Source organism: Oryzias latipes, chromosome 9, assembly GCF_053564925.1.
Source record: "Oryzias latipes strain Hd-rR chromosome 9, Olatipes_Hd-rR_3.1".
NCBI lineage: Eukaryota > Metazoa > Chordata > Actinopteri > Beloniformes > Adrianichthyidae > Oryzias > Oryzias latipes.
This window is the reverse complement of record NC_136245.1, coordinates 27,954,857-27,980,743: the sequence shown is the minus strand read 5'-3', so window position 1 is coordinate 27,980,743 and position 25,887 is coordinate 27,954,857. Positions and strand designations below refer to the sequence as shown.

The window sequence follows — 25,887 nt, the reverse complement described above, 5'->3', positions numbered from 1 at the left end:
GCTCTTACCCCCCCCATCTCCAACACCCCTCCCTTCTTCTTATCCCCAGGATACAAATGTAATCTATATAAAAAAAGTTTAACCTAAATTACAAAAGGGATTTATAGAAATACACACCTTGTGTGTAAGAAGATCCAGAAGCCCCTGTTGTAATAGTAAAATATGTCCAACACAAGAGGCCTTGTGAAAAACGAAAAAAGGAATGTGGGTGCGGTTAACAAAAAATAAACAAATAACCTCAGCTGCCAAGGAAATCCAACATTTACTTTTGCCAAATCATCTAAAAGTTACATAAACCTGTTCATCACCCTCATGGCATCCAAAAAAAAAAAAACATGGTTGCTATGGAGATAAAACCAACAGAAAAGCTGTCTTTTTGAGAAGTGTGTTTTTTTTTTTCTTCTTCATGAATTGGTCACGCGCAGCTCAAAACAAGGTGGCAGAGAGCAGAAGGGCCTGTAGCAGCCTCTCACCCAATGAGGGCGGGTAACGGGGGGTTCCAGCGAGGGGGGGGGGGGGGGGGGTAGTAGCCCCTGCGGGCTAACAACGCTGCTCGCCACTTCCATATTTCTCCCCAGTTTATTGGTACAAACAAAAAAATGTTGAACCAAGTCAAAAAAAAAATAAGCATGTTAGAAAAACTAAAAGCATTTAATTAATTTTATTCTAAATAAAGGACTTTATTTAATTTCAATTTATTTTTATTCCATTCTAGCTGCACATTAAAAGTTAGAAAAACATTTTTTTAATTTGCATAAGTTCTTAATAAACTGCTCAGAAAACTGTTTTAAGTGGATCAGTGGGTGAAATGTTAACCTCTGACAGAAGAACAGACACCGATCAAAAGTGTGGTTAGTTCTCAAGAACATCGGTTTTGACGAGGAGCTCAAAGTTTGGCGTAATCCTTCAGGATGACCTCCAGCTTCTGACTCAGCATGATGTTCCCCCTCATTTTTAGCTTCCCAGAGAAAAAAGCCTGAAAACGAAAAAAAAAGATAAACGTCAGTAATTACATTTTTTCCAAAGACGCAAGGTGTCCTCTGCTTTGCGGCTGCCTCCACTCATTATGCACAAGCGGGCTCAAACCCGCTCTGAAACAAGAGGAGGCATGAAATAAACCTGCCTCCGCTGCAATAGTGGTCGGTCGGGTCAGGGTGACCCTGGATGACAGGCTGCAGCATCACTTTCAAGTCCACCTGTAATCTCTGCTCATCTTCTCCCTCATCATCCCAGAGTCCAGCTGAGGGACCGTCAGCCCACAGACTCCTTGTAAATACCCTGCCCATCAATAGCAAACTCCCCAGGAGGCAAATGAGATAGCCACAGAGACACCCCCCCCGCGGACACATGTGATGCAACAGACAACAAGTGCATCTCATTGATCGTCTCCGCAGAGCCGTCCTGAAGCGGCTCGCCTTCCATCTTTCATCTAACGTGATGAAATCAAAGTGGACTTCCTTACAGGTGGGAAGGCGCCTTCGCTTTGATCACACTGTACAGAAAGGACTTCATAATATCAGGGAATGACATTAGCAGAGACTTTCTTTTTTATACTTTTTCCAAAACGGATGAAAGAGTTTAAAAGAACGCCTGTGTGTCACCTTCTGAGGCATCAGGTTCCCCTTCACCACTTCCATGAAGTCCTCATCCGATATGGTGATGGTCACATCTGCCTTTCCCTTGTACGGGCCTTTGTGAAGGGAGCCGCTGCCGTTCTTCAGATCAATGGCTGCAGAAAGACAAAAAGCTTCCATCTGTCTGGTTCGTCACTGGAGAAACTGCTGTTACCGTTGCACACAAAACGCAAATCCTCTGATCAGAGGCCGACCGCTCTACCTCTGCACCACAGAATCTCCTGAATCTTTTCTTTAGGTTTTACGCAGTATGAACTCAGCTGCTGCAGCTCTGATTTATGCTCCCTCCCTGCCAGACTCTCCAGAAGGAGGACAAGAAGCACACAGACAGTGAGACCATGTTGCTCCTCTTTGCAGACCAGGTCTGCTCCGTGCTCCGATTCCAACACGGCAACAAAAAGACAGCATGAGAACGCCTCATGTATGTTTCAGCTCCTCCTGTCCTGTCCTGTCACACCACCACACATTCGTTACTATTTTAAAGAGCTCTGCATTTTTCCAAATGATCTGCACTGAGCTGACACGTTGTTCGTGATTGAGCAGTGCTGTTTTTTTGTTGCTGAACACTCACTCCACTGCGCGGCCTTCTTCCCATCCTTCGTGATCTCCCAGCCGAACACGGCGTTCACCTTCTTGACCAACTCGGAGCCCAAGTCTTTGATTCGACGGCCGATCTCTGCGAACACCAGCTCGCTCTGGAGGCCTCCCCCCTGCTCAGAGACAGAGACACGAACTCTTGATCTGAACTCAGAGTTCGGCTGCTTAATTTCTAGCAAACCAACTTCCAACTGCCTTTTCTCTCTGTGAGTTAATTAAATCAAGTCATTTGCAGAGATCAGATCTGCAAAAGAGGAAGATTGTACCGCCACACTGATGTTTCAGCATAGATGTCCATCAGGCATTAAAAAAATGCACCCAAACGGTTCTAGTTGATTATAATAAACTAATTCCTGAAACTGTTTTTGCACAGTTTACATCCAAAACAGTAGAGCATTCATCTTTTAGGCCGAATCATAAAAGTAAAGGAGTTTTGTCGACAGGAGTATTTTTACCTGAGAGAGCTTTTCAGGAGAACCCTCTGAAGTGCCGTGCAAATCCACGTAAGCCCCGGTCAGCACAACCTCCCCGGTTTCCTTCACCTGAGTGAGAGATGATCAGAAGAGCAAAGGTGAGGAAAAGAAGCTCATTTGTCCTATGAAGCTGTTGATTGGCTGAAATCCACAGTAAAACACTGACTTTGCACTGGATGTGGATTCTGTTGCCCTCCTTCCACATCTCGGTCTGAAGCGACTGACCTGGAGTTACCGGCTTTGCAAAGCGAACCTGGAAAGAGACGATTAAAGCAGAACTTTAATCGAAATCATTTGATTATCCAAATACTGTTGGATCCGGAGGCTGGATTTAAGGGAGTTCGTTATAGAAAATGTTTGATCAATCATTAAATATAATCTATGTAGCTGAAATGGTGTAACTAATCTCAAATCTGAGGAGGCTCAATAGACGGAACACATATCTAAATGTTGGAGATCAGGAATAAACTCCAAAAGTCAGTTCATTTTTATGCAAAACTTGTATTTTTGTACATTATTAAGCTTCCAAATGAATTCAGATTAAGGCTGCACAATCACAGCAAATGCAGTTTTCCCCCCAGGAGACAGGCAGAGCAGCGGAGCATGATTTCAATGGCAGATCAGACTCTAGTCCGTAGAGTCAAGTCAATAAACGTTGTAGATTTTTGCTGAGGATGCACAACGAGGACTAAATCACTCACCTTGATGGCCTTGAATCTGGAGGGGTCGTTGTCTGCAAACTGCTTGAGAACGTGTCTCCCCGCGAAGCCGAACGAGCACAAGCCGTGCAGGATGGGTTTCTTAAAGCCTGACCAAAGAGCGTTTTCAAAAATCAACAAGATGCAAAAATCCATTTCCCTTCACCCAAAAGGAAGTTTGACCCACACAGACTCACCTCCCATGGCGGCAAAACTGGGGTCTATATGAAGAGGGTTCCAATCCCCGCTCAGACGGTACAAGGCAGCCTGAAAGCACAAGGGGAGCAGGCATTGTTTAGATCCATATCTAATTCATAAACCCCTGAACTTCTTGTACACAGAGGTGGTTAGAAATTAAATCATCCCAGCAATGTCTAAATTTGGAAAGATCTTTGAAGTCATACAAGGGTTTGAAATGCTTCAGGGGCTCTGTTGTGTGTTTCTTTTTAATTCTCTTACTTCACTTTTATGCTGCTTCATGTAGTCGGCAAGCCTTTCTTTTTTTTTGACACAGAACGAAAAACCACGCTCAAGACTTCTGTCCCACGCTCACATTTAGTCTCAAACTTCATGATTATTTCAGAGGAAAACAACTATGTTCTATTTTCACCCACATATAATCAGTTTAGCTGATTTATTCTGCACCAAAACCCACACAGTCGCACTCACTTGGTCTCTGGTGGTTGAATCAATCACCACAGCATCTGGTGCACGATTAGGAGGAGGCAGAGGAGGCTGCAGGAAGATAACACAGGAAGAAAAAAGAAATTATTAAAAGCATGTTAATTAAAACTAAATTTCTTAAATTTTGAGTTTCATCTGTAAATAAAGCTGTAATATTCTGAAGTACAACTATTTACCAACAATCATTCTTACAAGTGTACCTAACCTCATATTCTGATGCTCTCCCGCTGGCTTACAGCCCCTCACAACCTCAATCTAACATTCCCGGTGCTACAAAAATGGCGAGCAACATCGGAGCTATCCATCTGTTCAGTTTGATCAAGATGTCTCAGACGTAGAGCGGAGTAGGGAGCTTGTGCCCCCCCCCCCCCAATGTATTTTCTTCATCACAAATACGATCTTTTTCCAACTGCATTTTTTCGTCTGTTCCTGATTCACGACGATTCGAACAAAGAAATACTCAGAAAAGCAATTTTGAGTTTTATTTTCTTCATAGATGTCCTCCAACATCAGAAAAAAATGCCATAAGAACATGTTTAAAAAAAAAAAAAACACAATTTTCATTGGAGCGGCTCTCCAACTGATTTGCAGTTAAAAAAAATTTTGTCACATTTGTGTGAATGTGAAAAGCAAGGTAAAAATGAGAAACATACTTTGGCTTTGTCCGAGTTACGCTTTACTCCAAAGCCTCCAGCTCCGACCACAAACACAGAAAACTGGTTGTAGCACACCAGCTCCTTCCCACTGTAGGTGTTCACTGGAAGACAGAGCCAACACTTCAGCTTTACAGATGTATCACTCCATTCATAAAAACACAAATGCTTTTTGTGTGTTTGTGAAACTTGACATACTTTGCAGAGTTCATGCAACAAGTAATGGTGTGATTTTATCAGTATTTTCTGCCTCCAGGAGGACAGAGAGACGATTGAAACTCTGCTCCTCAGCTCAGCATAGTTTAGGGCGAGTCAGATTACTTTAAACGGATCATTTACTACATAAACTCTGGGAAGAGAGCCAGGCTGATGGGAGTCTGAGCAGCTTAAAACAAAAGACAAATGTTTCAAATTCAAAAGTTATCAGATTTACTTTGCACATCTGCTTAATTCCATGTGATAGTACATTTAAAAAAACAATCAAATCTGCTTCCACAGGAGGCAAACGTGACAACAGATCTTCCTTTTTATACCTTTATTCCAGCAGAAGATGACTAAAATCAATTGTAATTTCATGCAATGCTTCTTTAGCAGGGCTCCCGCAAAGCATCCCCTTGTTGTTTGGGTGGGGGGGGGGGTTAGATTGGAACAAATATAGATCAGAGTGAATCTCATAACATCCATCTCTGAGGGATTGTCGAACAAAATCATGAGCTTTTCCAAGTCCATAATTCCAGACTTTTAATTATTATTTGATTCTCTGTGAGGTAGATCATTAAAACCGGCGCAGAACAATAAATACGGCGAGTGATGGCGTTTATCTGAACTCACCATCCAACAGAATGACAGCTCCAGAACCTTTGTCCAGCACGTCTGCGACAGTGGCTTCAGAGATCAGCTCACCTGCAGATTTCAGTTCAGAGAGTCACTTTTAATTTTATGTGCAAACTGCTTATAACACTAAAAGCTGATGAGCAAAACCCTTCAATAAAGAGATGAAAGATTTAAAGTACGACAAGAAGCACCAAGTTTTTTTTGTGTTTTTCCTGCTGTACTAAGACACGTCGCCGACACTTATACTCCCCGTTTAGAATATAAAAGCAGAGTTAAAGCAGATTCTCGCTGTGCAGCGGGAGTCACAGCTTCACAAGATTCCAGAAATAACATCCAAAGCAGCACCAAGTGCTGCTAAACGCCCCGGTGGGAGCAGGCAGACCGTCAGGGATTCATCTTCTACACAAAACCCGAGCTGTGTGACTTCAACATCATGCTAATGCAGAAGGCACAAGCTGAGATCACACTGATTAATTTATCAGAACATGGGTTTGTTTTCCTCAATATGCATGTATGCAGTGATGATGGTCTCCGGTCCGGTTTTCAGATTTAGTTTTTTCCCCCACCACAGAATCAGATTAGTTTTCATTTATTCTTGTTTTGAATAAAAAGATGGTTTTGCATTGAGATCTGTAATATGGTTAGGTATGTTATTGCAACAGGAATCCAAAAGAACCACTATGATGAAAAGCGTGTTTTTGTAGCATTTTTCTCATGATGGAGGACATTTAAAGAATTTCAGATCTAAACTTTATTCAAACCATGATGGATCAGGGGCAGATACAAAACCCTCCATTTAAAAGAAAAGCTCAGCTTTGTGATGCAACTGGCCGAAATCTCCCTTCTCTGCTCTATTCTGATGCATCCGCTTGCAGACAAATGGATCCATTATTGTCTTTATCTTCCTCGTCTGAGCTGCCATCTGACTTAAAACATTGCTGCTGGATAGCTTTCATATTGTTCACCATTTTTGTTGCTCCGCTAATGTTAACTAGGGTTGTGAGGGGCTGGAAGCAGGAGAGTGTTACCAAGGGAATGATGGGATATCAGCGTAGGGTCACTTACTCCCCCGCCAGCCAATTTCTGATGAATTCCTGCTGCTCTGCAGAAAATTTGTCTTAAAAAACCGACAGAGGTTTTCGACTTTGGCTAAAAACTGCATAATCATAATTAAAAGACCACCGGGAACACTTTGACAATAGATAAAGATGTAATTGGAGTGGGACTTTAGGAGTTTCGATGAGACGGTTTCCATTCCAATGTATTTTTATTTCTACAATTTAGGAATAAATGTTTCCACACAAAGATTTTTACATGCAACAAAACCTTTACAAGTTTTAAAAAGTGACATGAATTTTTAGTAATGACAAACAAATCAGACTTTATTACATTCATTTTTTTTTCTCATTCCCAACAGTTTCATACAATAAAAACTGTTTTTTTAGAGTAAGATACCTGATGTTGGCAGAGGTTTGTAAAGCTCCAGGTACTGCTCTCCATGCAAAACCTGACAAAACACAACTGCTGTGACACACATTCACAAAGAAGCCTCACAAGTGTGTCCTACTACACTTTCTTGTGTGTGAAATATTCCATATGGAGAAAAATCTGCAGAAACATACATTAAATTAAAAAAAAAGAAACACTTGTGGAGTGGAGAAACGGCTGCCTTACCCGTGTGAAGTCGATGTTGAGTCCAGGGACTGAGCTCAGCCCGCCATCCATCATGGAGGACTGCGACGGAATGACCCCGAAGGTGGGGAGGCAGCTAAAGTCAGGATGCCCTTCATACAGGAACCTACATCAACATGCAAGCGTTACTGAAGTGAGAAAAAAAACATGGACAGCTGAAGCAAGACGAAGGCAAAAATAACAGCACAGATGGCCACAGGCGTGTGACTCAGTCCGCTCTTCTTGCAGGTCACTGTAAGAATAATTATCTTTTCTTTTTTCTTCTTTTATTCAAACAAATTGCTTTTTCAGAGTCCTAAAGGAGATGGCTGCCACTAACGCACACAGATGCATACCTGAGGTGGTCGGGGTCTTTGGTGGACATGCCCACTCCCAGAGCATACAGGATGCACTGAGTGTGAGAGTAGCTGAAGGAGGATGTGGGAAGTTTCTGTCCAACCGCCATTGTCTGAGATAGAAGAACATGAGACAGAAGAAAAAGACTATTTAGATCCATCAAACTAACTAAAACGTGTAAAGAAAGTTCAATAAAGGGAACTTCTTTTTACAAAAATATGGTCAAAGAAAAAACATTCCAAGAACTTAAAGGAAAAAAATATGTTTTGGTGTAATTTAAGGTAAAAATCTAGTTACCGGTAGTCATTTCCTGTTTTGAGGAAGTAAAAAGGAGCAGATGGGTAAGTTTGGTGTTTATGACAGGAATACATAAGAACAGATGGTGGTGGACTTCACGAAAAGGATGAAAATTGCAGGAGGAGGAGACAAGTTGTGGACAAGTAGACAAATTTATTACATCTTGTGTGGACGTCATATCTAAATGAGATCTGCAACCGTAAAGTTGTGACGGTAAAGTGTAGCCAGACGGCATGGAGTGGTGGTGGTGTGGCATGACTCTGGTGGTGAGGAAGATGAGTCTTTGTCAGAAACTAATTAAAGTCCCACTCCGATCATCTTCTGATCTATTGTAAAAGCGTTCTCGTGGTCTTTTAATGACGTTTATAGCCAAAATTTAAAAAGCTGTCATTTTCTAGGACATTGTTATACGAAACAGCAGGAGTTCATTAGAAATCTGCCTCAGAGTTGTGGGCGGGATTGGTGCAGAGCAACCCCACCCCCCTTCCCCTTCCTCTTACTGAGATCTCATCATTTATGCACTCTACCCCTAGCTTACAGCCCCTCACAACCCCAACCTAACATTACTGGTAAAACCTAAACGGCGAGCAATAGTGGAGCTATCCAACCGAAGAGTTTTGAGTCGGATTCCAGCTCAGATGAGGAAAAAGCATATTTTCTACATATTTAATGCAATCTTTTTCTAACCAAAATTTCTCGTCTGCTCCAGAAATACAATTTTATGCTTAAATTTTCTCAATACATGTGCTCCATCATCAGAAAAATGTCAAAAGAACATGTTAAGAACACTGAAAACACAATTTTCATCAGTAGGGGTCTTTAAAAAAACAACAGATCTGAAAACGTGTTTGATCCACCAACACCTTTTCTTGCTACTTTCCTTTCATTGTCAATAAGCAGAAAATTGGTCTGTGAAGACAATAAAAGAGGATTTTAAAGACCATGAAGTAGGAGGGTCTTCATTTATTTTTGGCTGAATGCAAAAAAAAATAAAAAATCAAGCCTGTTTGAGTTAAATTGTTGGTGCTCAGCTATTCATTAAGTCATTTTTTGTTATTTAGTTAAGGCTGGAAGTTTCACTGCAATTACAATAAAATAATAAATTAAAGTGGAACACTCCAAAATTTGATGAAATGCATCTTTAGAAGAGTCAAGAAGATCAAATCTAATCTGTGATTATCAGCAGTCCTCACAGTTTAAGGACCTGCGGGGGTGTCAGGGTTGGAACAAAATCAGCAATTCAGAAAAGAGCTGGAGGACACGAGGCAGAGGTTTGTGAGCGATCAGCAGAACTCCAAAGCAGGTTCTGATTTTGACGGGCGGTCAAGAACTTGGACGAGGAGGGGGGCGTTTGGCCTGTGCCAGCATTCAAAAATCAGCCTTTTGACGACACTAAAGCAAATGAGAGAAAATGATCCCACAACAACACGTGTAAGCTAAAGTATTCACTGAAATGAACGTCACAACTTTCTGTCAGCTGAAAGTAAAAACAACCAGTAAAACAAAATAAACACAACAACAAAATCCCATTTACTTTATTCTTTTTCTGTTCTCAGATGGGCTTTATAATTTTACTTTGACACATTCATAAACAAAAAAATTCTATTTTGGTTTTTCCTTTTTCAGGAAATAAAGTCAATTAAAAATGTTTGCTTGAAAAAAGTAAATATGCGCAGAGACTAAAGTTAAATGATAGAAACTATTACATTAAAGGTCAAAAGTCAAACACTATGAGCTTTTTCCATATCCATGACCAGCATGAACATAAAAACTGGAGTCACAGTCGATCATGAAGAAGCATGTGGTTTGAATCCCACTCTAGATAGGATATTACCCCTCAGAAATCATCCTAAAGTGGGGCCTCTGGAGACATTCGATTAATTAAAACTGCATTAAAATGCAGATGTGGGAAATGCTGTGGCTTCAGAACAATTTCAACATTCCTTTTGATTTCACGTTATATGTTCCCACAGAGATTACTGACACAGGATCCCATTATCAAAAGGGAAATGAGTCTTTGAGTAAAATAAAAAAAAAAAGCAGCTTTTTATAAGGAGACGAGGCGGCTCTGTTGAATCACTACTCATTAAGCGTGTTGTTAATGAATCTGTGGATGTGGATCAACTTTAGCTTCTTTAAATTATAAACTTAAACAAACCTTAACAATAAATCACACAAATCTGAAATCCCAACAGAAACTGACATCGTTGAGGTTTCTTAATCTTCTAAATTTTGCACCAAAACTCTGTGACTGTGAAGCATGTTAAGATTCTGCTGGATGTAAATAAAAAAATAAAAAAAACTAGTTAAATAGACAAATGTGGTAAAAAACCAGCAAACCAGACAAATTGCGTGTCATTTTCTACCTGCAGCCCTGCACATGAGAGCTCACTTCTCTTTTCTCGTGGTGCAAGAACCAAACAAAAGGAAGTGGCACTGCAGAGCACAAAGGGGACAACTCCAACCTGTGAGAGAGGTGGGCGGCTTTTCTACAGAACTACAGGTAGAAAAAGCTGAGCAACTGGAAGTCATGCTGCTTTGATTTGATTATTACACACATTTCTGCCGTTCTGTACATCCTATTCTGTGCCAAATGTTTCAACTTTCTCTTAAAAACCATCACAATTTATTATTTCCCATAATAGACATGGATGTTTCTCTGCTTTCTCAAAGATTGAACCTCTTTCTAACATCTTTGTTGCCCTTTTGTAAAAGCAAATCATGTTTTTTTTTCATGATTTTAAAAACTACAGCCTCTAATTTAATAAGGGATTCAAATATTGTGTCATGTGTTTTATGTTTTTCCCTTTCAAAAGGCACATATTGTAAAACATTAAGTAGCACAGAATATATTTATTGTAGTTGCATATATTGTTAAATATACAAATGCAATTAAACAGCATGTTTAAATCCCATAAACAGAAACATAGGTAAAGTACAGCAAGGACAACAGTCTAGAAGCTCCATTACCCAAAAGCACTCAGTAAAAGTGTAGCATAGCAGAAATGAAACCTTAAATTTGACATTTTGGGGTATTTTGTTCATCTCTTCTAGTTAAAGTGGGGAAATGGCTTCTGAGCGACCCTCAGAAATTAACAGATATACGAGCATTTCAAAATAAAATGCCCTTACATGTAAACGGACTATTGCATCCCACCAGAAGCTTCTTGAGAATCGAAACGTCCGAGTGAATAGTTTCATGCAGCGTGAGTTCACTCGTAACTCCATGTTTTATTGAAGCAACTCAGCCTTATGCGAGCTGTCAGCAGTTCACTCCAACGGCAAACAGAGCAACGTGAAGGAGATCCTGCCAAGGGAGCCTCCACTGATTCTAAAGCTAATCGGAGCAGATGCTTGTTTGGGGTGCCAACTTCCAACATTTAAAGGAGATATCAAAACTGGGTGTTAGAGGAACTTTGCTAAGAAGGTTATTGTTGTCCCTGACTTCACACTGTGTGGAGTTATTAAAAAATCATGAGTTGTCAAGTTTGAAAAAGCTGGAGCTTGTAGCGGTGCACTTTCAGAAGTCATTACAGTGTATCTCCTGGTTTACTCGAAGACCCCAAAAACACAAACCTAAGAAATCAGTAAGAAGGAAAACTGCTGCAAAAAAACTGAAACACTTCTTTTTTTTATAAACTGAAGATTTGACCAAAATAAACCAAAAAAACAGGACTAAATAAAGCCAGGAATGCCATTCATGGTCTCATTGTGTCGGTCCCAAGCCCGGATAAATACAGAGGTGGTGACCTCTGAAGAGTTTTTTTTTTTTTTTCTTTCAGAAACACAAGCATTCTGTTGAAAACATTCATTTTTGTTTACAAAATAGGTTTACTACAACTGTACAGAGCTAAACTTAATATATAGGATCTAAAAAGTGTAAAAAAAACAGGAACCTACCTAGGTTTTTTGCTTTTAGTTTAGGTCTTTTTTCAGTTTAGGTTCCGTCAGGGTTTTATCAGTAAAATCCCGCCAAGGTGGCAAAAGATGACACATGTAAAAAAACTACCACAACCTCTAAACGTCCACAAAATATCGTTTTGGGATATTGTGTTAGTGCACTCAAAAAACTTTCACATTGAATGAACATAAAAAAATTATGGAAAGGATTTCCACCTGAGTAGATAGCTTTACTTGAACAAAAAATGAATCATATTGGTCCTACTTAATGTACCTAGGTTGGGTCAAATTATGTATTTAGGTTCAACCTAATAAATTTAAGTTGATTCAATTTAAATACTACAGTTGGACCCAACTTTAACTTAATATTATTGCTGTATATAAAAAAAAAAAGTTGATCCAACTTAAATGAATCACTTCAATTGGTAACACGTAATTGAATTAGTTTCTTCAACTTAAATTTGTACGTCTATCCAACTTAATTTAATATGTTGATCTAGCTTAAATTTGTTATTTTCTTCAATTTTGTTTATGCAACTGAACTTGACACACTTCTCTCATGTTTTACCAATGGGCCTTGCAATCTTCATCTCAAAGACATGAATGACCCAGTAATGTCTCCCATAACAAGGCAGGAGCTCATGTGCCTTGAACTCTGTCTTTAGTATTGGGACATCAACAATTTACCGCACAAGGGGGTTGGTCATCATCCTCTCCCAAACTCTAACTCATGGTGCAGAAAAAAAATACACATTACAGTTTAAATTACTGGTTAAAACAGAGTAAAACAGCTAGACAAAACACATGGACAAAAACTCACACTTAAATCCCAATCTGCCCAGATAAGCAAAGAAAATGGTATCCCACAATTCCTTGCCATTACTAATGTAATCCAATTTAATGGTATCATGTTGGATCAACATGATTGAAATTAGAAACTGTTAAATTGATTATCTTTTTATGTACAATCGACATTATTCATTTACGTATGATTTACAGACATATAATTTTCTGGGTGAAATTACAAGTTACATTTTCGTAATGTTTATTTCCTGTTTTTGAGTGTGATAAGTAGCACTTTTGTTGCTTTTCCTTTTAAATATTTTCCATCTTATTCCAAAAAAATAAACCCTCCTTTTGATCTCGTGACCAGTAGTTCCTGAATTCCCAGCAGTCAGTGTTCCTATTATTCAGGGAATTTAAAACTATATCAAAGCTTTTATCTAAATAAGTTTAGCACACATGCAAAGCTATCCTCATATGAGAGGTTTAACATGAAAAAACTGCAATAACTGCAAACTTTTCTATTAGGAAAATATTTTTTCTTCATCTGAAATGTCTTTGATCTCAGAATAAATACATTCAATTCAATTTTTAAAAAAAACTAAATTATGACACCTATTATGAAATTCAACCCTATACAGATTATTTTTTTACACCACTGATGCAGGATCAAAGTGAATCTGAAATAAAGTCCTGTCATACAGCACAAATGTTTCCACTCTGGAAAATGTCTGAATGAAAATACAAAATATTTAAATAAGAAGAGAACAAAACAAAAAGGACAGTTACAACAAAGGAGGAGCCGAATCAGAGGAAGACTGGGGAAAAAGCACAATCACTCGTTACCATCACTCAGCAACAGGTCTCTTTAATGAGCAGCAAATGAGGAGGCCAAAACCATGCTAATGAGCGCAGCCGCCACGCTGTGGGACTGCCACCCCCATCCAGCGAGCATGAACACCGCCACACTCCTTTCTGGGAGGGTGAAGAGGGATGAAGGAAGTAGTAATTAACATTCACCACCTTCTTATTAGTATCCCACCTTCGGGAACGTCGCACCATACTCACTGCGGCTCCACCCCCTTCCCTTGATCTGTAACATCATTTGGTTTGTTACTGAGCAATAATGGCAGACCGCAATGAAGGAGCTGCCTTTTGTGAGAAAGCTTGAAGGCTATTCGTCAAATGTTTTGTGTGAACAGACGAGAGGTTCTGAATGGATCCTCACATTAGTAACACGTTAGCACGTTTAAGGTGAAATACCAGCAAGAGCTTAGAGAGAATCCCAAAAAACACTCCCACTCAAGTTTATGGTCTCAGAGTATCAAATAAATCAATTCAAGGACTTAAATCAGAGATGCCAAGTGTGTAGAAAAATCTACAAACTGACAAAAGGAGGACATTTTTTATTTAATAATTCATGGCATTTTTCCATTCATGCTCCAGCTTATAAATGCTTTTATTTTAAAAGGGCTGGATGTACAAATGTAATCTAATATGGACTTTCAACTGTGCATTGGGGCAGAAACCTTCAGATCATGTGGGAATATAACAATATATTCACAGTCTAATAAAGACTCTTGATTTTTCAAACTTTTAATCCATTTAATTCAACAAGTTTAAAAATGAAAGAAGGAAAATACTGTAAAACATTACTATATTTTATAGTTTTTAATTATTTTTTTTACCAAGCTTTAAATCTCCATTTTAAGAAAGAAATACCTATTATAGATTTCTGAGCAACTCGTTTTATGCTGCGATTGTCATGGCTCACCTTCTTTCGTTCATCATAATGAGATTAGCCAAACAAATCAGGGAACGAGATTCACAATAAACGAGAGTCAAGGCTGACATCATGGACGAGACGTAAAAGAGGGTTTTTGGTCAAAATAGCATCAAGCTTAGTGCAAAAGAAAAAATATATCGATATGAACCAGGTTTCTGCATGAACGCCAAATCTGACAAGTTGCAGGTGATACAAAAGGAAAGTGATGTTTACAAGAAAAAAAGTAAACGCTTCTTTTTTTTTTTTTTTAACCGTCCAGCAAACAGATCAGAGCTGAAGGCCTAATGTGCTGAACAGATTTTACTGGTACAATAGGGCATTATGAATCTTCTGACACGTCAGGTGTATACTTGTATTAACCCCTTTTGTATTTAAAGCTAAACTTTATTTAAATTAATTAGGTCTGTATACAATTTTTGTTGAACTGGAAATGCAACTTTAATGAAAAATACACATTCAATCTTTTCATTGAAAGTGCTTATTTCACTCAATCAATAAGCTAGTTAGTCAGCAATGTGTAGCAATTATTACTAGATGAATGTGCTAATGTATTCTCATGATAATGAGTAGATCTGTTACATGAAGTGTAATACATATTTATGTTTACTGAACTCATGTAAGAATGTTTTCTGAGGATAATCAATAAACTCCATTTTGTTACTTGATAAATAATCTGCACTTGATCTAATAAGGACCAGATTATGCCAAGTATGTAAAAAGTAATAATTCAATGGGGGGATATTGTGTAAATTCACTTCCTCCTCCTAAAATTGTTCTTCCCACTTCAATCGATAATCCATATATTTCATGAATCTAACGTGATCTGTGTGTGTACTGTATGCATTACTGAAAAAATGTCTATGATTGAGTTATTACACTGTCAAGAAGATGGGCATCTTCTACCAACATTGCTTTATATTCTCATGTATTTCTTGATATCTGATTTGGGTTTGATAGATCTGTGTTTTGTAATTTTTTTAATGCAGTATTTCATTATTTTTAATGCTTGAAATCAATCAATCAAATCAAATTACATTTTTGGTGTGTTGCTAAAAGGAATATCTTAAGAACATATCCGGAAAATTCCCACTTTAACAGCATTTGAGCTTGTTATCACAGGGCCTCGGCTCTGATGAGTGGATGAAGAGAAGATTGATACTCTGATAAGAAATGGGATATGTGGATTTAAGTTCATTTTAAGCTTTGCCAAAAAATATCCACAATAAAAAAAAAAAGCGCTCATCATAAACACACAACTGGATAGAAATACATGTTTTATATTCAATGACTACAGCAACCAAAAGAGCAATCTGGGGGAACAAAATAATGACTTTCAACACTTCAGCAGATCTGCAAACAGCTTGTATTTTACTTTCAGAGAGAAATGTGCATCAATAGCCGTGTGTACTCACAGGATTAATCCCTGCGTCTGACGCCACAGAGGTAGCAGCCGCCGCTGGGTTGGCACCGACTTCTCCCGACTCCACTTGAGACAGCACAGTCACAAATGATGCCAGGGACTCTGTGCAGAGGTGAGAGGAGCTTTCAAACACGGTGGCTGTAATGGGATTGACTTTTGCGTAACAGAAAACCAATTTTAAATATTTTTTATTCTTATTTTTTGTATATTACGAAAAAATTCTCAAGACCCATTTTTTAGCCAGGCTTTGACACTGCATGAGACTCTGCTTTGTTGGTGTGTTTTTGCCTTTATATTTTAAATTTATACTATTTTACATTCAATTCTTTCAACCTTTAAGTTGTTGTTTTGGTCATGTATTCATGTATAATAAGCGTGGATTGAAATACTTTGCAGTAATGCAGATATAATTGCAATGCATTACCTTTAAAAATATGTGCATCAAGGAGGTGCGTCTTTACATTGTAGCTTACATACAATTCATAAAGTTAAAAAGAAAAATTCAAAGGTTCGTTTGACAATTCATTTAAATTGGTGTAAAGAAAAAACTGTTTAAAAAAAGTTTTAATGACTTTTGCAGAGTAACAAAAATGAAAAAACATCAAGAATTTTTAACTGCTTTAAAGATTTTACTGGAAAAATTCAAGAAATAAAATGCAAGAAAAGTAAACAATAATGATTAAATCTTTGACTTTATGAATCATTACTTATACTGTTTTAGTCCTAATTGCCTCATTTTGGAACTCAACAAAATATTATAATTCCAATTTAAAACCAGAGAATTTGATTTAGATGTAGACACCGTTGTTAAAAATAAATAAAACTTTTGCTACACAAGTCTACAAAGAGCGCAGTCATTCCCATCACTCAGCAACAGGCAGCCACCAAACGAATGTAGCAACAAGTCTCTGTACTGAGCAACAAATGATAGGTGCACAAAAACCAGAACAGCTAGCACCCTGTGGGACCGTCACCTTCCGTTTTTACTTCTGAGCGCGCTAAGAATAGTAAAAGGGCAGAACAATAATTAACATGAACCACAGTCGTGTGTGCATCAGACCTTTAGGGAACACTGCACTGATTCATGCTCAACATCCTAACTTTTGTCTCTCTATCTCATTGGCTTCATCTGTATCATCATCATCATCTGCTCCTCATTCCTTTTAGCTACCAAACTCGCTGCATTTTATGAGATCTGATTATAAAAGGATAGAGTGAATCATTTAGCTCCAATGGCAAATGGCACCTCTTTACATAAAATCTTGGACAGCTGCACAGGCAGGTTAACTCCAGAAAACGTTGAGCCAAACATCACTCTTTAGGTGTTAATGCATCAACAAACCACAGAGTCTGTTTATACACTGTTGTCCAAGAATACGTCTATCTAAACAGCGCCTGCATTTCTTGAGAATCTAAAGTGATAAAGACTGCATTTTAAAGCCTGCTTACCATAGTTTAAATGTACTGCTTTGGCAAAATCACTAATCAAAAATACGTTGTTGGAATTATAAGTTAAGTGTAAAATAATAAAGTCATACTATAGCTCAAAAAATAGACAATTGGTTTATTTAATTATAGCAATATTTTTTTAATTTGTACTAGCAACTTTGTTATTTAACTTTATTGAATAAAACAATTTTCCCCCTTTCTCACAGATTTTTGCTCAAAGGTTTGACACTACAGTTCTGCAGACTTACTTTCTGCTGTAAACAGCCCATACAAAATGCTGGCCCTTTGTTTTAAACAGCACGTTAAAGCAGAAACTCCAGTCATCCTATTTTTTTATGGTATTTATTGCACTGTCATTTGGTTTTTGTACATTTTTAAAAGGTTTTTAATATTTAAAAAATAATAATAATACAATTCCCAAATATAGATGCAATATGTATACATGAAATTCAGACAACAAAAAATAATAAGTAAATGAAAATATCTTTCCCAATTAAAATGAAATAAATTACCACAAAATGTAATATTTTAATTGCCTATTGAAGTACTATTTCTCAAAAAGGGTTCAATAGATGATCCCGCACTAATAAAAAGTTTTCTGGGCTGTTAAGAGTGCAGCTGAACATCAAATTAGCCAATGGAAATAAAAGGCACATACAGTAAGACTAAATATCTTGTTACAGTTAAGTGATGTGTAAAAAAACTAACAACAAATAACAGCTCGGCCTCAAAATGTAAGCTATTTTGATACTTGCCACTTTAGTAATAAAGTTTCTGCCCCACAATTCTCTGTTGTTATTCTCCTAGCAATATGGTCTTCGTGTAATTTCCTGACCTTGTATGGTGGTGGGCTTGGTGGCATTTGTGAAATCACAAATTTCCTTCCACTGGTCCCTCACAGCCTCGGGAGTCATGGGTTTGCTTTTCTGTCTCAAAATCCGACCCTGTGATCGTTCCCAGCGCACTGCGTTAACAGAGACAAACAGATAAAAAGAGGGTCACTGCACAAAACAATCCCACGTGTGCAGTACCGGAGTAAAACGGTAAAACAAATGTATCCAGACATTTCCTCTGAAAAACTACCAAGTACTCACATTTACCGATCCAGCCTGCACCAACCTGAAAGCAGATGAAATTTGAGAAGATGAGCTAACCCGTGCAAACATCAAAGAGATGTTCTTTTCCTATGACGCCCAATGCATTACTGTTGTCTGACAGAAAGAGGAAAATGACACAAAGCTGCAGGCCATACCATGGCAAGAGTAAGGTGTCATTTTCCTACATACCTCAAACAGGCCTCCATTTTCTTGGCACTGGTCATGACAGAGCCAGAGGACCAAAGGAGCGACGTACTCCGGCTTCAGGGAGGCCACAAGATCTAAATAAAACATAGAGCAAAAAAATCAAAACAACAAACTGCTTTTTAAAGCTCCGACTGTTTGTTTGCCCTGTAAGTTCATGCTTAGTCACGCACTTGCCCTCCTGCCACAGCGGAAAACAAAAATGAACTATAAATAAATAGATGTTTGTAAAATTTTCAGACAAGAAAAACAAACCTTGAAGGAAGTTGAAAAATTGGAAAAATGCTTTAAGGGTTATACTACTTTGTTGTGAAAAAAAATATATATATATATATATTTTAGCTCCTTAGAATTAATATCAGTCCACATATTTGAAAGTTTTTATACTTCTAATATAAAAAAAGGAAAATAATGTAAATAAAATAACTTCAATTTTCTTAGGAATTAAATGTATAACAGCACAACACATTAATTGCAATCATTTAAAAATAAAACGTGAAACATCAGAGATAAAATATTTACTCGGGTGACAAGAGATCAGCTGAGATGCAGTCGCTTTGTTTTCCTTTCTGTTCTTTTTTTGTCTTTCGCTGAAGTCAAAGAGAGCCAGCATATGGAAACAAGTCATTTAGCAGCATGAGGCCATCCTGTGACAGTTGGCATAGTCCAGAGTGACAGATGCTCGTGCAGACCGGCACAAAGTAGGAACAAAAACATTTCTCCGCTCTGTCGTTTAATAAACCATCAGCAGAGCTGGAACGCTGAATATGTCGTAGAAACTGAGATTTTACCAAAGCTCGACTTTGCTGACTGGATTTTTTATGCCTCAAATACTTTTTAGAAATCAACGTTAATAAAAGACAGTAGCACACAGTTTAAAACCCACTAAAAACATCTTTTGGACTTTTGTAAAAGCGTTTCCAAAGAGACACAATATCATACATGAGTTAAATTGAAAAACTAAGAATTTGATCTTTTTGACACTTGAATACAATTTATATACAGTGTATTTGGAATGTACTGTATGTCCTCTAAAATCACAAAAAGGTCAAAAGAAAATGTTAAAAACACCAAATAAACAATTTTCATCAAAGTGGGTCTTTGAAAGTTTTTTTCAAGAGTAAAATATTCTATTGTTGGGAGGAAAAGAAACTTTTTTGGGGCATATTTCTTTTCATTCGTGTTTAAAGATGTAGCTATAACTTTGCTTTAAAAGGCCAGGTTTTATTCATAATCTTACAAATTAAAACTGACAAAGTACTGAGCGTTTCTGTGATCCTATTTTAGTTGCACAAAAAGAAAATGACATACCGCCTTTGAAAATTAGATGGATAATTTGCATGTCTAACGCCAGAGCAGTTACCTCGCATTTTGTAAACAAACAGTTTTCCAGGGCATTTCAAAGAAGAAAAAAAAGTGTTTTAATGCAAATGACAGTGTTGATGTGATAAAAACAAAAGTGGCAGGTTTTTCTAAAAACTGATGAGCATCCAAAAAACAAAAAAGAGAGAGACTAAATCAGGTTTGATCTATGCTTACCTGGCGGCATGACAGTCTCCGTGAGGCGTGAGCCTGCGATGGGAGCAATGGTGTTGCAGTGGATGTTGTACTTGCGTCCCTCAATAGCTAAGGTGTTAGCCAGCCCCAGCATGCCCAGCTTGGCAGCGCTGTAGTTCGCCTGGCCAAAGTTACCGTAGATGCCTGCAGCTGAGGCCGTCATGATGATTCTGGACACAGAAAACCCGGAGAAATCCTATCTGTGTTAATGCAAAGTGACAAGAAGCGCTGTGGAGTAATGGGAAACTGCAACAGCCCACACAAAACCTTACAGAGACAGACATAGGCACACAGTCAAGCATCCAGTGCATAAAAACCTAACAACACCTACACCTCTTTTTTTATTTTAGCAGTTTTAAAAAACAACATTTGATGCGTGTAATATGGCATAGTGGGAATAAAAAACCGTGTGTGAATTTATGAATACAACTTCCTGCTGACACTGCACTTCAGTTGAGCTGAAGTAATGAGCTGAACCAGCAATGCCACAGTAACTGCAGGAAACATCTGTAACAAGCCATCTGACTGGTCATGAGGAGGCAGTGATCCATATCACAGCCCACTCGCAAGGCGGAACAGAAATACCACAGGACAGGCAATGACTGAATGTTCCTCACATCAGTCACTTTAAGGCACCGGCGTCCATAAAATATTTAAGGAGGAGCATTATAGAACCATTAAGTGTAGCAACTTCAAGAAAAGTTGTGCATTTTTAAAGGAAATGTTTATTTGGAAGCTACCAAACCACAGAACTGATTAAATTCACAGTTTACACTTTGACTATTTTTGATTAAACAAAACTCCATTAAATATCTTTTTTTTTAAACTTCCAGTCTAAACTTACTTTTGTTTGTCTATAAAAATAATTTTCTACAAAACTAATGGTTTAAACTAAACAAAAGGGCTCATTCTAATAACTGAGAATATCTTTACATTTCTGCCATTTGTGCTTCTTACCGTCCAAAATTTTGATTTTTCATGTGGTTCCAGGCGGCTCGGGAGACCAAGAAAGAGCCTCTTAAGTGAACTCTGTGAATGAGGTCTGAAAAAGAAAAAAAAGAAGAATAGATGCAACACCGTAACTACATATAAAACATCATTTTAAAAATTAAATCTAAGAAAACAAAATCAACCAAAAAAAAACTTTTTTTAAAGTAAATTTAGCAATATCTTTATAAAGCACAATTTACCATCAGCAAGTTAAATATTTAATTAAAGGGATCTTTTTCTTACCCCAGTCCAAATCACTGGTCCTAACAAACGATCGGTCACGTAGTATTCTAAAAAAAAATCATTATAAAGTCAAACTTTTAGTCAAAACTCAAAGCTTTTCTTTTAGAAAATCATAGCTTTAATCACACCAGTAAGAATGCTTAATTAGAAATTATGAAAGCTAATGAAAAAAAACTCACCCTGCATTGTTCACAACAATATCTAAAATAATAAAAGTTTGTATTTAAATGTATGTTGTTACCACCAATAAAAAGAACACAATCATTTAATTTTTTAAAAAGTACCTATTCTTCCAAATGCATCCAGGGCCGACTGAATCAGCTTCTCCCCATCTTCAACAGAATCTGTGAGCACATTAAACCAAAGTTTTTTTTATTTTCACCCCTTACTTAATTCAGCTCATTTTAATTAAACAACTTGGTTTTTGTTTGCCGACTCCTAAATATTGGCTACTTGGTTCTCTTAATAAGATCAAATCAGTGTAAATAGCTTTTATCATAAAATTAAAATGCACAAACAGAAAGAACATTGGAAACTTTTATTATGAAAAAGTAAACTCAAATCTCAATTCTGTTTAGAACGTGATGATGGGCGAGGTAACATTTTTATTGATCTTTGGTCATTGTTGTTCACAACAAGAACATGTCTGACTTGAAGAAGCGTGGCGTGGCCAAAATTGCCAATGAATCACGCATCAAAGACCTTTTACATTCTTGAAAACTACATTTATTCCGTGAAACCAAGAAGATGGTGGAAACAAAAGGTGATGCATTTATCTTCAATACTCACCGTTTCATCCTTGGGCAACAGACTGACAGAAATCAATAGAGTTTTTAGTCTGTCATTACTTAAACTATCCAACTTGTGGAAAACGGGGTGGGGAAAGTAACAGAGGGGAGAATTGAGAGGGAAAAAGAAGGGAAGGGTAATCCATACTTCTCACCATAGTTTGCAACGGCTTTGCCTCCTTTTGCTCTTATCTCCTCCACCACCTTATCAGCCGCAGCAGAACTTTTCCCACCGCCTTTTGTGTCAGCCCCAAGGTCGTTCACTTCATTACAACAAGATAAAACAGAAATAATAGCAGGAGGCCTGTCATTTTTTGGAAGTGATAAGCTTGCATTAAGGTTTGAACTATGCTGATTACTTGTCACAGTGGATGCTAATTTTGTTTCCACAACAATTTCTAACTCGAGCATAACTTTAAAATGCTTTACAGAATAAAAGAAGACTGAGATGTTCAACAGTAAAACAATATAAGCAACAAAACCACCCAGGCCTCAAGGGCTGGCCTCCTGTTGGTTTTCCAAAAACCCTGCCTTATTTGCCGGTGATTACCTGGATCAGGTGTGTTTAGCCAATAAGGAGCTTCAATGGAAGGACGATTGAAAAACATGTTGGACACCAGCCCTCGAGGCCAGGATTCTGACACCCCTGCCAGTAGAACCTGAGGTCTTGGTAGTTCTACTAAAGTAGACTAAACCAAGGGTATAGGACCTAGAGCTCCAGATCAAATAGATCAGTGTTTTTCAACCTTTTTTGAGCGACGGCACACTTTAACCTTGTCAAAAATCCCGCGGCACACCAGCAACCAAAAAAAAGGAGAAACTCATAGTCTGTATTGATCTACAGCCCCTTCGCAATCTCACATGCATTTTTGTGATAATTATTGTGGCAGAAAAAGCTGGAGGCTGCAGCTGTTTTTTCTAAAGGATGTAATAAAAGTTAAGTTAGGAGATTTAAAAACTCTTTGATGTGTGTTCGTTGTGGTTTCAAGACGTCAAAGGAAGACTCATTGTGTGCTGAGACGCTTTTACTTTAACCCAGTGCATCATGGGAGATGTAGTGAAAACAGCAGCCGAACGCAAACAGAATGAAACTTGTGTGCACTGCTGGAAAAAGTTAAACAATTTAAATTGTTTTCAAATGAAAAATATAACACTGTTATGGTTCAGTTATTGTAAATGTTTAAAAGCTACATTTTATAAATGAATGAGGTTTTTTCTTAACATCTGAAGAAAAAAAGAAAAAAAACTTGTGTTTTTGCCTTCAAGTAGAAGCTAAATTAAGGTAATTTTGAAGCCGAAGTGATTTGATGCATATTTCTATCAGATTAGGGTACAAATAAGCAATTTAAAAGGGACTTTATGACTTTATGACTTCTGTTTTTGTCAGTAAGAAACTGACCCAAATGGCTCTTTCAGCTGTAAAGGTTACAGACGCCGCTCCTAGACCATGATAGGACAAACATTTTTTAAAGTGACACATGATGGTTTAGATAGATCGAATAAAATTGCTGGTTATTCAAGCCGTTGTGTCTTACAGCTTCTAAAAACGATTTCATATCATCAGACCTCAACACAAGGATTGAGCAGCCCAGAATAGTAAATGGCAAATTCTTATGAATTTGGACTCCAAAAGGAAAAAAATGAAACTCCCAATCCAGAACCTAGTGGAACACCAGCTCTGTGGTCTGTGTGGAGGACATTGTAACAATTTATACTAAATTTTCAAGCTGTTGAACAAACAATTTATAGTTATTTGCATGAAATGTAATAAATGGATCAAAAACTCATAAACTGAACCATTTAAAAAAACAATCTTGTGATCCAATAAAAGGTTGTTTGTGACTTCAATTAATCCGGTTTAGATGGCATTTACTCTAAATCCAGATTAAAATTCTTTTAACTGTCGTCTACATGATCCTCATGACCCTGCACAAGAATCAGCAGGTTTATAACTTATTGAGTGAATGAATGAAAAAATGTGGATCTGTAGTCAGAACATTAGTTGCTTATTTTCAAAATTATACAGACAATGTTTGATTTCAATCTGTAAATGGATGGCACAGTAGGATCAAAGGTGGGCTTGTTTGGCAACAATTATTTAGTAGAGTTTAAAGTTTAAAAGATAATGGATCAATCCAGTTGATAAAAAAGAGACTGGTGTGATCTTTTGAAGAAGAGATAAGAGGTTGAGCATCTTTTAGTAAAACTGAATTTAAAATAAAGTGATTAAGCATTTTAGTGTCTAAATTAAAATCCTATGACCTCGGACTGATCAATGCAACAGCAAAAAAATAAATTTTAAAACATAACTATGAACAGTTAAAAAAAAGGGAAAAAAGTCACTGAAAATAATGCTGATGTCATTTTTTTCTATTTTTTTAAGTAACACAGTAAAGATAATAAGAAAATGCAATCTAAAATAAAAAAAACAATTATACTTATTACCCTTCTAATAAATTAGCAACAGAATTGTTTTAAAAACGTATTCCCCAGCACCATTTTGTTCTGGTTTTTCAAAGGAATTTCTGTACAATGCAAAGTGACTTCCCAGCTTCTTTTAGTGAGATTTTACAAGCATCCATTACTTACATTGATTATTTGTTCAAATGTGTGTTTTTCTTTAAAATATATATATATTTTTAAATATATCATACCATGTATTTTTATATATATTATTTTAAGACAGCAATAAAACTTGCTTTGAAAAAAAAAGTTTGCTTATGCTTAAGCTAAAAGGTAAAACACTTTAAACAGTGCAAGTTAAGACCACTATCAGGATCATTCTGCCTTGGTATACGTGAGGCCCCACATTGCTGCATGTGTGCCTAGAGTCACTTGAAAGAATAACAGTGCTGCAGAAATTTGGCCTTCATCTGAACCAGTGTGAATAAAATAAAAATCATTATGTGCATCCACACATCTGTCGAGAAAGGACATAAAACAGAGACTGACAGCATGCCTCACAGACACAGCAATACTGTATGTGAAGATCTCTGCCTTTTTGTGTAAGTGTGGCCATTAGTGACACGGTCACACGGTGTCATTGCTAAGGATTATTGCAAATAGTACACCACTAACCAGTGTTTTGTTTTGCTATACAAAAGAATGCAAATTCTTATGAAGCATGGTTAATGTTAAGTATAATATAAGGAATATGCTCTTTTAAAAAAGGAATATTTTACTCACCGACCACTGAGGCTCCCCTTGCAGCAAAAGCCAAAGCATATTCTCTGCCAAGGCCTGGGAAGAAACACTTGATTTGTGAGAATAAAACTCTGCCATGGACACTCACTCAGTCACTTATGCCCTTTCACACACTTTCATCAGCCTGGTTGTTGTAAAAGTCGTACTTTGCTCCCCCACTTCGTTACTTAAACAGTTAAACTTTAAAGGGATGACTTGAAGAATCTTGTATAATCGGTATTTTGTCCCAACTGGCTATTTCACAGACTGGAGGCACATTGAACACTTTTCTTTAACTGTATTTTTACAAATTCGCCACCAACATTAGCATTGTTATTGTAGCAATAATTAAGCTAAAAACGAACACAAACGCGGAAAAGGGGAGATTTACCTCCTCCAGCACCGGTGACAAGCACGACTCTTCCGTCGAATGACAGAGACATTGCTCTAATTTACTAAATCAATGTGGGTTCGAAGTCAACACCAACTCAGAGGCTGCACGATCCGAGTTAGCAGAGGTGAACTCCTGCAGAATCCACTTCCGTGTTTACAAGGGGGTCGTTCCCAGCTGTGACCAATCAGAGATCAG

At 37.6% G+C, this 25,887-nt stretch overlaps 1 protein-coding gene across 1 annotated transcript; it reads right to left on the bottom strand.

Moving 5' to 3' along the window:
- Positions 1–679: 679 nt before the first annotated feature.
- hsd17b4 (hydroxysteroid (17-beta) dehydrogenase 4) lies at positions 680–25,858 on the bottom strand. The gene is made up of 25 exons (XM_023958302.2): positions 25,690–25,858; positions 25,302–25,355; positions 22,271–22,378; positions 21,612–21,671; positions 21,507–21,528; positions 21,328–21,374; positions 21,052–21,136; positions 20,077–20,264; positions 18,523–18,614; positions 18,331–18,355; positions 18,072–18,200; positions 15,780–15,889; positions 7,601–7,713; positions 7,248–7,371; positions 7,029–7,080; positions 5,571–5,642; positions 4,740–4,843; positions 4,072–4,137; positions 3,600–3,669; positions 3,406–3,512; positions 2,871–2,957; positions 2,687–2,773; positions 2,206–2,344; positions 1,602–1,729; positions 680–976 (listed from the first exon to the last, which is right to left on the bottom strand). Exons 1-25 carry the CDS (start codon positions 25,739–25,741, stop codon positions 887–889), a joined length of 2,211 nt encoding a protein of 736 aa, XP_023814070.1. The 5' UTR covers positions 25,742–25,858; the 3' UTR covers positions 680–886.
- Positions 25,859–25,887: the final 29 nt, after the last annotated feature.

Excerpts from the sequence above, each read along its gene's own strand:
- hsd17b4 (XM_023958302.2), bottom strand. The coding sequence starts at position 25,741 with ATGTCTCTGTCATTCGACGGAAGAGTCGTGCTTGTCACCGGTGCTGGA. Across the intron at positions 22,379-25,301 it reads AAGGGGAGCCTCAGTGGTCG|TGAACGACCTTGGGGCTGAC; the intron begins GTGAGTAAAATA and ends GTTGTAATGAAG. Across the intron at positions 2,958-3,405 it reads CCAGATTCAAGGCCATCAAG|GTTCGCTTTGCAAAGCCGGT; the intron begins GTGAGTGATTTA and ends GTCTCTTTCCAG.